We start from the raw sequence: 13,798 nt of genomic DNA, 5'->3' as shown, positions 1-13,798 counted from the left end.
AATGAATACATGTACATTGTATGTACACATGTAAAAAAAAGTACATACATGTATTTGTACATGTACATTACATGTATATGAACAGGTACAAATGTGTATAGTATTCCCTGCAGCTAGAAAAAGGCATTGCTATCAAACAAACAAAGAACATTCTGACATGTTGAGGAAAAGGATTCTTTAACTTGCAAGGAACATGGCATCTTTTCCAACATGATGCACCACTATGTTTTGCGGTCAGGTTTTCCATACTATGGTCTGACAAGCCCAGCATCTACCCCATTCCACCATCTGGGGCACACAACCCAGCTGCTCTGTAGACAGAGTGCCCTGGCCCCTGGCAAGGGTTCTGAGCACTATTTAGTCACCTTTTACAACAAGTTTAGTGCTGCTGCAGGCCAATTCTTTTGACACCCGAACCCACACAGGGCTACAACAAATGGAAAGGTACTTGTAAAACCCATCAAAAGGGCAGGGCATCTGCACCCTAGTAGGGAATGATCAGTAGGGAACACTACAATGTCTACATGTATTGCACATACAACTGTACATGTGCTTTGTACAAGTGCAACCCATTGTATACATGTAAATTTAATGATATCCATGTACTCAAGTCTCCCTGAATTATTTCTGAAAAAAAAAAACACTAATATGTTTTGTAAAACCAATAAAAATATGATTATACTACTTCTGTACATGTACCTTCCCAGTAGCTTTCTTGAACCGAACAACAGCCTTGTCAATCAAACTATGGACTGGAATCTCCCCATCTCCACACGGAACAATAACTCGAATTCTATCAAAGCAGACTGTCACTTTCATTGGCATACTGCAGACCAATAGTAACAGTCTCTAAATGTTCTCAACATTTCATGTATTTGGCGTTAATCCTACATTGTACATCATAAAAGGTGTAAACAGATTTGAAAAAGCTAGCAATTAAAGTGTTGGTTTACATTGTTCAGTAATAGTACAGCATGTTCCAGGCAAATGTCACATATGAAAAATAAAATCCTGCATTACATCTTTTCTTCCTAACAGCTTATTTAATAAAATATCCACTAAATTAGTCACAGAACTTGAATGACGCGGGGGTATGGTGGCTAATCTAGAAATGTAAACACTAAAGAAATTCTATCGTCTGCCGATCATTCTGTCTAAATTCCAAATTAATCAACAAATTTTCAATACGAACATGTCGTAATGAATCACAAATTTTATTTTTACCACAACAAACCACCTTTTTCAGCCTGAAAATGATCAAGGTGAGTTTTTCTAATCAACTTTCGGATGACACATATCATGTTTCCATATTTTGTTCGCCTCGTTTCCGCTTTTGATTCAGGGGAGATAACTATGTTTCTTAAAACTATCTCATTGATTCCGAGCATAGCCGGGATTGGCCGAGGATGTATCGATTGTGAATATACCTCCAATAGAAGAACACCACAAAAAGCGGTGTACAAAATCGTAATTTAATGTTAACTAAAAAGAGAGTGATACATGCCTTATAATAAGAATTATTTGTACTTTCAAATTTGGTTCCATTGTCTCAGGAACATAGATCTAGTTACTATTCTTAATTATTATCTGCCGAGAAAACCACTCCCTGGGAAAACTATTCAGTGATGATCGGATATTTCAAAGACCCCACTAAACAGAAAAGTGTACAGTAGTTTAATTGTTGTTTTGTTTCGTTGCATATACCATATTAAGTTAAGTTTTCAACTAAAAACTAAATGAGCTTTTTTTTTTAAGGAAACCAAAGTACATTGTATCAACTGACGTATAATATCAAAATCAAAATGAAAAATATAATATTTCTAATTCGTGGCGTTCTAACTTCTTCAATTATTTAAAGATAGAGAATGAAATTTAGGAAACATTAAAGTAATATTGTTATCTTAGAATTGTAAATACACACCGCGACATATAACGCTACACAGTTAATCAATACATTTTTTGGATTCGGCGCTGGAGATTTTTTTCATGTTTTGACTATAACCCTAATCAGTAGCGGTTTTTTTTCTGTTTACGAAGCTATCATCATTTACTGCTTGTGTTAAATAAATTGAATCTTGAAATTCGAATTTAAACTTAAATATCGCGATATCAAAACTTGTATGCTTTCTAAGAGCGACACAAATCTATGTCGATACATGACTGTATTACAGGTGTGGATTCCATGAGGGTCGGTAGACACTGTACACCCCCCTAAATTTAGGAATATTCTTTTTTGCACGATATTTTTTTTTATTTTTCGAAAACTCTACTCCTCCTCAATTCTCTTGCTTGTTTATTTTTTATTTCCGCCCCTAACATGAAATCCTGGACCCCTTGTGCATGTACTATACCAAATTCGCCATATCTAGGTTTCCCAGAAATCAAAACATAGCTTTAGTAAATCTTTGAATTTAGTCTTGTTTGTGAATTATACGGTTTAATTAATTTGTTAAGTATTTTTTAAAATTGATTAATAAACTGGAATGCTTTATTTTAAAATAATGATATTTATAAGGGAAGTTATAATTCAATAGAGTAAAGGACAGGTGCAATGAGTTACACTGCATGGATTCAATGTATTAAGGAAGCGTTGGACACTCTGGAGTATATATACTCCCTGAAACTGTCAATAAAAGTTTGTTAGCAAGGAATCTTATTTTACAAATAATTACATACAAAGATGTAACCGCTTCGCTCGGCTCTCACTTCTATGTACGGCAACTCTTAACTTGAAGTATGGATCTGCCCCGAATGCCAACATCTAGAGTTATGCCTTTTCTTAAATTGCCATTTTTTCCCCAAAATTCACAGCATAGGTAAATAGTACAGATCGTATGATTCGAATTACCTCTCTTTGACCAGTTTAGCTATATGAAATGTCGTACTTTTTATGTAATAGTTTTATCACTATGAGAACAGATGTGGTCACAATGTTGTATTTCCATCTTTCGTTTCATTACTCTGAATTCATATCACATGAGCAACTTCATGGGATAGTGTTTCTAGATAACAGTGAACGCTTGTCCTATACTAGTGACCCTTGTCCATACTTTCCGTTTTCTGGCGTCCTTGTTGCTCATTCATTCTTCAGTTTCTGTTAGTAGGCTTTTAGTAATACGAATTTGTATTATTTATTATTTTCTCCTGATTACTTATTCTACGTGAATAGTCCATATCCCGTTTCTGGTTCTATAAATATAATAATGGTTTTAATTATTTTACTTTAGAGCTATACATGTTTTGTTCTGAGAGTTTGCAGATCGAACAGCATGCATCATGACACATTGGTACCTAAACAAGTGAAATAGGATGATTTCTTTCTTTCTTTTTTATTTGTTTACTTGTTTTCAAAGTTTTTTTTCTTTTCTTTTCTTTTCTTTTATGTTTTTTTTTTTGTTTTTTTTTTGGTTTTTTTTGTTTTTTTTTTTTTTTTGTGGGGGTTGTGTTTTCTCCGCATAATATTTTTGTTTCAGTTTTTTTTTCGCGACATTCTTGTTTCAAATCACGATTTTCATTTTTCTGTTTCAGATCATAGCTTTTTATTTCAGATCGTGATCTGCATGTTTTTGTCCAAATTTGCATCATAGTTTGAACCCTTGCTCGTTCAGTTTCGCGTCTCAAAAATAGTTTAGACTTTTATGACCGGTTTTACGATTTTTGTAATTATGATATTGTATCCATTTGTTTTCATTTTAATGTTAAATTTTTTTTAAACAGTACTTGTTTTTGTTTGTGTATGTGTGTGTGTTTTTTCCTTTTAAGGATTTTTTTTTGGGGGTTTAGTGAGAAAAAAGAATTCCGTATAAGTACGAAAATAATATTTTAATCCAGCTGCATGCAGCCATGCATACATAGCTAAATATTACTTACGCTGAGATACCCACCCCACCAGAAGCGGCACCCCTATTCATCAACAAAAATATGATTTCCAGCAACCCTTACATCTCCCATATACGAATCATTTTGTCCCCAAAAATAAACTGAAGCATTTTTGTATTTTTTGATAACTCGTTGATGCAAAAATCCATTATTTTAATGTTTTTTTTTTATATTTCGAACTTCTTTACATTCTACAAAACGAGGTAAAATCGACATATAGCCCAATGTCTCAGTTTTACGATGGTATCAAGACAGTTCCGGTATAACACTTAGGTTTTTGGGGTAATTTTTTTTACAAAATGTACACATAACCCACCCACCGAAAAGTCACTTAAATTTACATATCTTTCAGCCTCGAAATCCTAGATTATTTATGCTTCAGTTAAAAAATAAATTATTGTTTTTACCCAGTTGGATAGAAAGATATAGGCTTATACTGAAAAAGAATATGAGAATATTCATTGACGACAATCACCATGACGTTGATGAGTTGGGTGCACGGTAGACGACCCTCAGCCCATGGATTAAACATTTTAATTTGAAAATCTACATTATTAAAAGTAATGAAAGAAACATTGAAACGTATTTTTTGCCTATGGCCAAGTAAAAAAATGTAGAATCTTGCAATCCTATCATTTAAAAAAAATAATAAATCCCACACTACCCCTGTCCTACCTCGCCAATAAAAATGGATGTTGCTTTATCTCACTTTTTGGTTTATGAATTTACACCAATTGTACAGGATTTGTGTATATTTCTATCTCATATTTAAAACAAAACCCACATAATTCTTGTAATTATATTAACACGTTATGTTTTCGAGTACCTTCCATTTAAAAATCAATTGATGTATAAGATCGATCTTCAATAAAATGTAAAAATAATGTAAAAAAAAGAATGTATCTAATTGTTGAAACATGTTTTAATTTACGTTAAACTAACAACAAACATATACTGTATTACAACCTTGTATTAATATAATAAAAATTAAAATATCTCAACATATATACTCAACAAATTTACTTCGAAATTATGCTAAATAGAAAGAAAATAACACGGCGTTAATGAAAACACTCTAAATCATTAGTTTCGACATAAACAAATTAAAACAATCATTACAACATTGTTCCAGAATGTATCTGTTATTTTAAAACTAGAAAAATGACATCCCAAACAAGTACTTATCCAGAATAACAGTTTGAACAGGAATTTACTTACGTATTGGTTAATCCTTCGATGCATTATCGTATAACTCCAAGATATAGGGCGGTGACCAACTATATTATCTCCTTTTAACCAAACCCTTTGTAACTATATTTTGCTAGAATGATGATATACAGTCATGTAATTAAAATCTCAATAAAATTCTCTCTACTTCTAACTAAACCCTTCAGTGACTATATTTTGCTAGAATGATGATATACAGTCATGTAATTCAGGCGCGTAGCTGAGGCCAAATTGAAGTGTAGGCAAAATTACGGCAGGGGGTCCAGGAGGGCGAAGCCCCCCCCCCAAAGCTCCGCAGAGATAGCGTTTTAGAGCACCATTTATGCCTCTCCAGGATGTATTTTATCTCCAAAAAAAAATGGCAAAATTAAGTGCAGGCAAAAGCTTTTTTGCCTAACGGCAGCTACGCGCCTGTAATTGAAAGCTTGATAAAATTCCCTTGCTTAATTGCATAAGAAATCGAACCTACAATTGCATAAAATATATAGGCTGTCACCTACTAAATACAGTGCCAAAAAATCTGTATGATTTCAAATTCACTTTAAATAACAAGAAAAAATGAGCAATCGTTAAAAACAATCGGTGTTCTAACTTTATTCCAATCATTAACACAAAATACTATTTCTAACATGTAAGGTCTTTCTTTACAGTCATTGGATTACCGCCCTTTTCTCGCTCTCTTGCCTACACTTACTGAAGGCTCGTTTTCTGCCTTCCGTTTGCCACGTCCACGACCTTTGGCCACAGGTATCCCAACTTCCATTGGCTCAGCTTTTCCTTTCTTCCCACGCCCCTTGGGTTTAGGAATATCTAAGTCTTCTTGTTCAGCCTTCACCTTTTTACCACGCCCCTTTGGCTTCGGCTCAACCTCCATGTCAAATTTCACCTTTTTGCTTTGACCTTTACCCTTTGTTGGTTTAACCTCTTCATCATCCTCTTTAGCTGCTTTACTTTTCCCTTTCCCTTTTGAAGAACCCTCACCACCATCTTTTGCTGAAAATTATAATATTTCTTGAAATAGTTTCATTTATTCATTTATGTTCATGCGAAAATTTCCATTGTTTAAATCAAAATAACATTTCAACCTCTCCCCCCCCCCCCCACGGTGACAAATTCATAATGTTTTATCTCCTTTATTTGTCTTACATTCTGTCTATATGATGTATATAATCCATGAAAGAAATTGGAAGTACATGTATTACTGAGTAAATTTTGTGGTGGCTTGTTTGTTGTTTCAGTTCATTTTTGACCTTACATTAAAAGGGGTCCGTTAAGGCCTTATAAAACTAGTTTAACCTCACCACAGACATGCGCCTGTCAATAGTTATGAGACGTTGGTCATTAATGTGTCTTAGTGTCATTGTTCTGTTTATTTGGAGTTTATTATTTTGTTGTCGAGGCCTTTGAGAGCTTACTTAAACAATCGTTTACATCAAAGACCTTTTGGTGATCTCTGTTTTTACCTTTTTTTTAGATTATACGATGGCGCGTGTGTTGAGTTACACCATATCTGTTCCTTTTCTTCTAAGTATTCATAGCCAAAGACGCCCCCCATCCTCGCTGACCCAAATGGATTAGAAGATACACAATGGTTAGTAGCTAATTTATGTGTTGTGCTTTATGCCATTTGAGGCACTACTCCTAGTCGTCCGTCCGTCCGTATGTCCAATTACTATAATCAGAAAAGTCTTTGAGGAATTAACATAATATTTGGAGCAATGTTATAACAAAAATTGTTTCCTTCTTTGTCATCGTTTTCAGATTTTTCGCTCAGAGTTAAGACACTTTGAACACCTAAATAGTGACAGATGTATCCTTACCTGCCTAATTGTTTTGAACCATCCGGTCACTTTGTTCTTTACTCTACCTTAAAACCCTTTTAATTTGCAAGATTTTTACAGACTGTGATACTCCAGCGAACTTAAAAGTCCTACCTTTCTTTTCTATTGGGTATCTTTTGAGAACCTCCATCCAGCCTCCTGCGTTCTTCCAGAAAGTCCAACGATAACCATCAGTCTTCAGTGAATAGTCAACACAGCTTAAAAGTTTGTCATAAATCTCTTGCTCTGATAGTGGTTTAACTTTCAATACCTGAAGTCAAAAATAAAGATTTGTTAACGTTTTTGGCTTTCATTTACAACATCTATACATGTATATACACGTATTACAGTTTGTACCACATCAAAGACGCTCACGTTTATAAATATCTTATTCGGCTATACCAGGAAACCTTTTTAAATGAATTTCAGAAACCCTGATTATTCAAAATATTGTATCGGCATTATTGCTGTGGCGACAAGATTTTTATTTTTTTTTGTGACTGAATTGGAGGAATTTATCATAATCGAAGCAGTTTTGTCTGAAATCCACAACATAGAGATTGAAATTATAAGGAGGGAATTATACTTCTATTTCTCATTCATCACCATTTATTTGTTCACAAGTAGCCATATTTCATGATTTAGTTTTACCTCAAACCAATCTTTGTAAGATTTCACATTTTCCAGTTTCTGGAACGATTCCTTCATTTGTTTCAACATGTCCGTGGTTGGGAATCCTAGGTTACCATCGTATCGTTTTACCAAATCTCCTCTTGACACCCCTTTCGGCATTGCAATGTCGAGGAAAAGGACTTGAAAAGCTAGTAATTTCCTGCTGACTGCAGTTCTTTCAAAGGTGTGTTTGATTCTGTAGGCTTTGTCTGTGTCCAGAAAGCCTAGTTTGGCGTCCTCCTTGACGTACCACATCACATGACGCCGCCAACTTTCTGACATATACGCCATTGCAGCGTCTTGCCATCTATATTAAAAAAAAAGTATTATAGTTGCCAAACAATTAAGGCCTTTAAATACTAATAAATTTCATATGTTTAACATTATACCACATGAATTTGTACCTCTGGCCACTAATAAAGGGAGCAACCATTTAATTTTTTTGGGTGGGGGCTAGGATTAAATTTTACGTCCGGGATACTCGTTTTTTTGTGTCAAGACTATCCGACTTTTTATTTTTGATTCTAGCTTGTCCTGGATTTTTTCATGATACGACGATTTACATGTATTTTAAAATCAGCATTCTGTAACACTAAAGTGTTTACAAAAAAAAACAAATTCTGTTTTTTTTAACAGATGCATCCTGCCTTTTTTAACCCGAACGGTCAGCCTGGATTTTTTTTTACAATATGCTACCATCCTGCCTTTTTATCAAATGGTTGCTTCCTAAACATCTAGACTTCTTACGAGTCGCATAAAACATTGAAATAATGTTTGTTTTCAAACCCATAAAACAAGACCAATTGATTTATTTAAGGTTGTATACTAACCTATATTTCCAAGATGCTGATAGTAGCATCAACCACTCCCCGATGTGAGGACAGGCTTTCTTTGTTCGCTTCCCTTCGTCATCAATAAAATCCTGAAAGACAGATTCCACACAAAGTGGAAATAATATTCACCGGCTGAACTTATATGTTCAATAGGGGTACAGGGTGGTTGCACCCCCTTTGTATTAGAAAATTTGTCATTTTTATGTGTCAAATTGACTCAAAAAATGGCAAATAATGTCTTATATTCCCTTTTTCTGAGGAACCGTGGCTGGCACCCCTCATTTTCAAAGTGTTCGGATTCGCCCCTGTTTAAGAACAGATTGATTTGCTTTTCAAACAACATTAAGTCGTGAGGTGGCATAGTTAACCTGCATTATTAAAATTTAAAGTAGCCACATTTAATCCAGAACGAAATACCAATAAAATGCAATATTAAATATAGATACTACCATATGACAAAGGCAAGCTTGGTTTACTTTCGCTTTTGGAACATAAGTGCAAAATACTACATGCAGATATAAACTATGCTATTAAGATATATACCTTTAGACGCTGATCGATGACCTTCTGCAGACCAGGATATGTTTCCAAGGCCCAGAGAAAAAGTCTGTGTAGAGAGAAGTAGCCGTTTAAACTGTTGTCACTTGTATGTTGTGTGCCTTTAGAAAATTCTACCACAGTGGCACTCATTAAATTAGGTACAACTCTTATAACCATCTCTTCTATTGGTGTTTTCTTTGGGTTGCAGCTCTTTAAAATCCCTGCCACTTCGATTAATGTCTTTTCAAAAGTTTCTTTTATTTTCCCACCATGAGGAGGGTGTATATACATCGGGAGGAAATATTTCACGTCTTCTTTCATTACACTCTTTACTGTGCCCATTGCCTTCTTCATGCCGTTGTACGATTCTATTCTCATGAATTCACAGGGGGTTGTTAGAGATGGCCGACTTGTTGGACCAGAAACAATCAGCCCATAGCCGAAAAGGTCGTCATCAGTTTTAGGGACTGACATTGGGAAACTCTCTTTAGACATATAGTCAATGATCACGGGCTTCGCGGAATCAGCTTTTTCGGCCGCTTTCTTTCCTTTCTTTGAAGTTTGTCTTTTCAATGTACTTTCTGGCTTGCCCGCATTAATGGCAGGGAATGGCTTTGTGTAAGTGTGACCACAATCATCACACTTAAATGTTTTGGAAAGTTTTAGATTGTGCGTATTTGAATCTTCGACTCCAGCCCAAAAACACCTACCCGACTGTGTCTCTGCGAGAAAAGCAACGACGTTTAGTAAAATAGTTTGTACGGTGTATCCTGGTGACCAGCCTACAGATTTCTCGTCCTTCCATTCTGTGTGAATGTCGGCGAAATCAGAAAATATATTCAAGCACACCTTTGTTCCTTTTTTACCTGGTTTTGTAGCTCCACTGTTGTACTGCAAACCGACAGGTACAAATTCAGCACTTGGACTCTCATAAGGGTACTTTTCAGTAAAGAGTAACAGTAGATGATATATGATTTCGTCATGTTTGAAATTGCAATGCCATTCGAACATGTTTTCATCTAATGGAGCTGCTGACACGTTCTCAACTGGTTCTCTTTGAATTTCTTCGTAATCCTGCATCAGGCGCTTCATGGCGCGTTTTCGCTGTTGGTTGACAGACATTCTACTAGTATTTACTGTAGAAATAACACCTGCAATACAATTGAATGTATATGCCTTGTAAATAGACCGCGGTGAAGATAACCAGACGTAGACAGGGCACTGAAACCTGTGTAAACGGAACTCCTTCGGAACTTACAGATGTGTTCAGTAATACACGTCCAATCGTTTTAAACATACTTCATGTTTGGACAGGCTTATGGTTTACTTGGGGTTCGTTCAGGACCAGTTTCAACACAATCTGTATTTTTCTTAAACCAAGCGTAATGGTGTCTTTTAAAATGGAAGGACGCTCATAAAAATCCTTAGAATGCACAGCTTTTTTTCCGCTAATTACTAGTCAACTGTTAATTGCCTTTGAAAGTTGTAAAACTAGAGTGCAGGTTTGACGCCTTTTGCTCACAGAGCAATGTACATATATCAAAACTGTACAAATATTTAATAAATGTATAACCACCAGCCCCCTTCAAACTGTTAATCTCGAATTTCAAAAAAAAGTTGCGGTCTCATCAAACTGATAAAGTAGTAAGCTACCAAACGTTTTTCTTTTTTATTTTCTTTTGTGTTAACGGGTACGCGAATGATTTAGTAATGGAGGTGCTTATATATATTGCTCCTTGGTCCCATTATTACATTGGTTTTCATTTTTATGTTTATTTCTGTTACTTCGTATATTTGACTTATGTCCTTGGTTTGACTTAGCGGGGTTATGTACAATTAAAGTATTAATTCCAGGTTTGTGAAGCCCAAAGTTGTTTAAAAAAAATTGGGTAATTTGCATATGCACATGCATGTAAAACTTAAATTGAGCCTATTTACAGTGCAAACTACATGTACTTATATATAACAGCCCGGTGTACTCTAATGAATCGTTGCGACATAATTATACTTTATCTTCTCTTTAAATATACTATTAGCGAAATTCAATTGAATTTTTAATAATAAAAAAAGGTTTTGTAATATTAGAAATCAAATTTGTAACATTAGAAAATAAATTTGCAATATTGGAAAACCAATTTGTAATATCAAAAAATTATTTTTTAATATTAAAAAAACAGGTATTTTGTAATATTAGAAAACACCTATTTTGTAATATTAGAAAACACATTTTTTTTATATTACATGATCATTCTTTAATATCAGAAAATATTTTTTTAATATTATAAACTCATTTTGTAATATTTAAATATTCATTTTGTAATATTACAAATTCCTAATTTAGTAATATTACAAATTAAATTTGTAATATTAGAAAATGAATTTGTTAAATTAGAAAATAAATTTATAATATCTAAAATCCACTTTGCAATATTACAAAGTCATTCAATTAGTTTAATATTACAAAATGATTATATATTATGATATAATGATTATATTAAAAAATAGTAATTGAAAACAACAAATCTATTTTCTAATATTAAAAAATCAATTTCTAATATTAAAAAATCCTTTTTTTAATATGAGAAATTCAATTGATTTTTTTTTAATATTAGAAAACTCATTTTTCTGTCCACTTTGGCTTGCCATGCTTAGCCCTTTATTAGATATGAGCAAATGATAGTAGTCCGGAACCCCTAAAAGATGCCCCTTTTATAAATATCTGGATCATCCCCTTGTTTCTGTACTTATTTACTTATCTGATATGAATATCGATCAGAACGTGCCTACAAAACATGTTATTATCAATTTATTATTAAATAAAAAGAGAGAATGTAACGCAGTAAAGCAAACAAAAAGAGCAGGGCTTACCTGAAATCAGTATTGTATGTATGAATAAATGTAATTATTCAGTAACAAGAAGGAAGTATTTTGCTTGGGTTTTTTTTTTATTCATGTCAGCAATTTAAGTGTTTGCGGCAGAGCATTTCCCAGCAATGTGCTAAGGAGTTTCGGATTATATAATTGCATTAGAAAAATTGAGGTTTGCTTTTTTTTGTCTTACCTTACTGATCTTTACATCAAGTAATGTTTGGTTTCAATACAACCGTTCACCTCAACATTTATCTCAGAGTGTTCTAAAGGTCGGATATATATACAAATAAATACATCTAGGCTGATCAAGTTATAACAAGCAAATGCGTAGAGGTTGTGGAAACTTCCGAGGACTTCCTAGTAAACTATTTAAGGTGCACAAGGATATTTCTGTCGCTCAACGGTGACAAGAGATCCTCCTAAATAGTGCCAGATGATGGCGTACTAATTTACACATATTGGAGGTTATTTATATCTAATTTCACTTTACAAAAATGTGGTCATGTTGCATAAAAAATAAAAGGAGTGTTTTTGCCGAAAGTTATCACTAAATAATTACACACACGCTCGGACACTAACACACATATAAATAAAGGATTTACAATACTTTACTGCTGAATTAATGTAAAATATTAGATTTAAACCCCGATTCATAGATATAATTATTATGTGAATCCCTTTTTTATTAAAGTAAGAAACTTCGTTTAATTCTTAAGAGCTTCTCAGTAGACGATATAGCTATAAACAGCTTATAAAGGACATTGTTTATTCTATCTGTAGGAACATATATATATAGAATAGATATAACATTGGGTTATACCCATGGTCCCCGATTGGAACATACATATAGATATAACATTGGGTTACCAATGGTCCCTTATAGGAACATACATATAGATATAACATTGGGTTACCAATGGTCCCTTATAGAAACATACATACATGTATATATTTAACATTGGGTTACCAATGTCCCTTATATTATAGGAACATACATATATATATTAACATTGGGTTACCCGTGGTCCTCTATTGCAAAATACATACAGATATAAAGTAGGTTTGCTCATGGTCCTCTTTAAGAACATAAATATAGATATAACATCAGGTTACCCTAGGTTCCGTATATGAACTAACTTATAAATATAACATTGGAATTCCCTTGGTCCCCAATAGAACAATACATATTGATAAAACACTGGGTTACCCATGGTCCCCTGTATGAACATAACCGATATACATGTGTATATAACATTCGGTTACCCATGGTCCTCTGTAGGAATATACATATAGATATAACATTGGGTTACCTATGGTTCTCTGTAGAAACATACATATAGATGTAACATTTTGTTTTCCATGGTCCTCTGAAGGAAAATACATATAGATTTAACATTTGGTTACCCATGGTCCCCTGTATAAACATATGTATAGATATAATATTGGGTCACCCATTGTCCTCTGTAAGAAAAGACATATAGATATAACACTGAGTTACCCATGGTCCCCTATTGAAACATACATATAAATATAACATAGGGTTATTCAGGATCCCGAACTTTTTAGAAGTTTTTGGACAACACGAACCATATTCCAGTGTCTGTGTTACAGACATCTTGACTTAAAACCCCGGGAAAGAACTAAATGATCAAGTATTGCTTTTTGATAACCAGGAAGAATAAAAAAATTGTGCTCCATTTTTATTTCTAACTTTTTTTTATCTAATTTACTGTTCATTTAATCTTAGTGAAGCTATGCTATGCATGCACTATAATTTTAAAATGATAGAGTAAACTTCTATCACAATTACCAAATGTATATACGTATATTATTCCTGATACATTTAATTATGGAAAAGAAGGTATTGGATCCATGCTATAATAATATGCAAAGAAGTCATGAGAATATACTCTATGTAAACGGAAAGTTATTCTAGTCTTAAATAAAAACACATTC

General features: G+C 33.7%; 2 protein-coding genes across 9 annotated transcripts in view; both read right to left on the bottom strand.

The window, feature by feature from the left end:
- LOC148602237 (partitioning defective 3 homolog) overlaps positions 1-1,349 on the bottom strand; it is a 55,898-nt gene extending 54,549 nt beyond the window's left edge. For all 7 annotated transcript variants that reach the window (XM_088552646.1, XM_088552650.1, XM_088552648.1 and 4 more), the window contains exon 1: positions 700-1,349. In XM_088552646.1, the coding sequence (XP_088408772.1) occupies positions 700-825 (126 nt within the window). In that variant the 5' untranslated portion in view covers positions 826-1,349. The remainder of the gene's footprint in view (positions 1-699) is intronic.
- A 3,434-nt stretch (positions 1,350-4,783) lies between these two features.
- Positions 4,784-12,222, bottom strand: LOC148602236 (uncharacterized). 2 transcript variants are annotated; one of them, XM_088552655.1, is made up of 6 exons: positions 12,033-12,222; positions 8,975-10,122; positions 8,429-8,520; positions 7,578-7,905; positions 7,041-7,197; positions 4,784-6,099 (listed from the first exon to the last, which is right to left on the bottom strand). In XM_088552655.1, the coding sequence occupies exons 2-6, from the start codon at positions 10,091-10,093 to the stop codon at positions 5,765-5,767; spliced, it is 2,031 nt and encodes a 676-aa protein (XP_088408781.1). In that variant the 5' UTR covers positions 10,094-10,122; positions 12,033-12,222; the 3' UTR covers positions 4,784-5,764. The 2 variants fall into 2 exon arrangements, with proteins under 2 accessions (XP_088408781.1, XP_088408782.1); XM_088552656.1 differs by lacking the exon at positions 12,033-12,222 and adding an exon at positions 11,840-11,919.
- Positions 12,223-13,798: the final 1,576 nt, after the last annotated feature.

The sequence above is a fragment of the Perna viridis genome, chromosome 11, assembly GCF_037379345.1.
Source record: "Perna viridis isolate PV_CMFRI_1.1 ecotype Kerala chromosome 11, ASM3737934v1, whole genome shotgun sequence".
NCBI classification, from domain to species: domain Eukaryota; kingdom Metazoa; phylum Mollusca; class Bivalvia; order Mytilida; family Mytilidae; genus Perna; species Perna viridis.
Note: the sequence above shows the minus strand (reverse complement) of the source record. Positions and strands in the feature narration are given on the sequence as shown.

Bases quoted from the DNA above. Each gene is read 5' to 3' on its own strand.
- LOC148602236 (XM_088552655.1), bottom strand. From the start codon at position 10,093: ATGTCTGTCAACCAACAGCGAAAACGCGCCATGAAGCGCCTGATGCAG. The intron at 8,521-8,974 runs GTATATATCTTA...TCTGTCTTTCAG, and splicing joins TCATCGATCAGCGTCTAAAG to GATTTTATTGATGACGAAGG. The intron at 7,906-8,428 runs GTTAGTATACAA...TTTTTAATATAG, and splicing joins TCAGCATCTTGGAAATATAG to ATGGCAAGACGCTGCAATGG.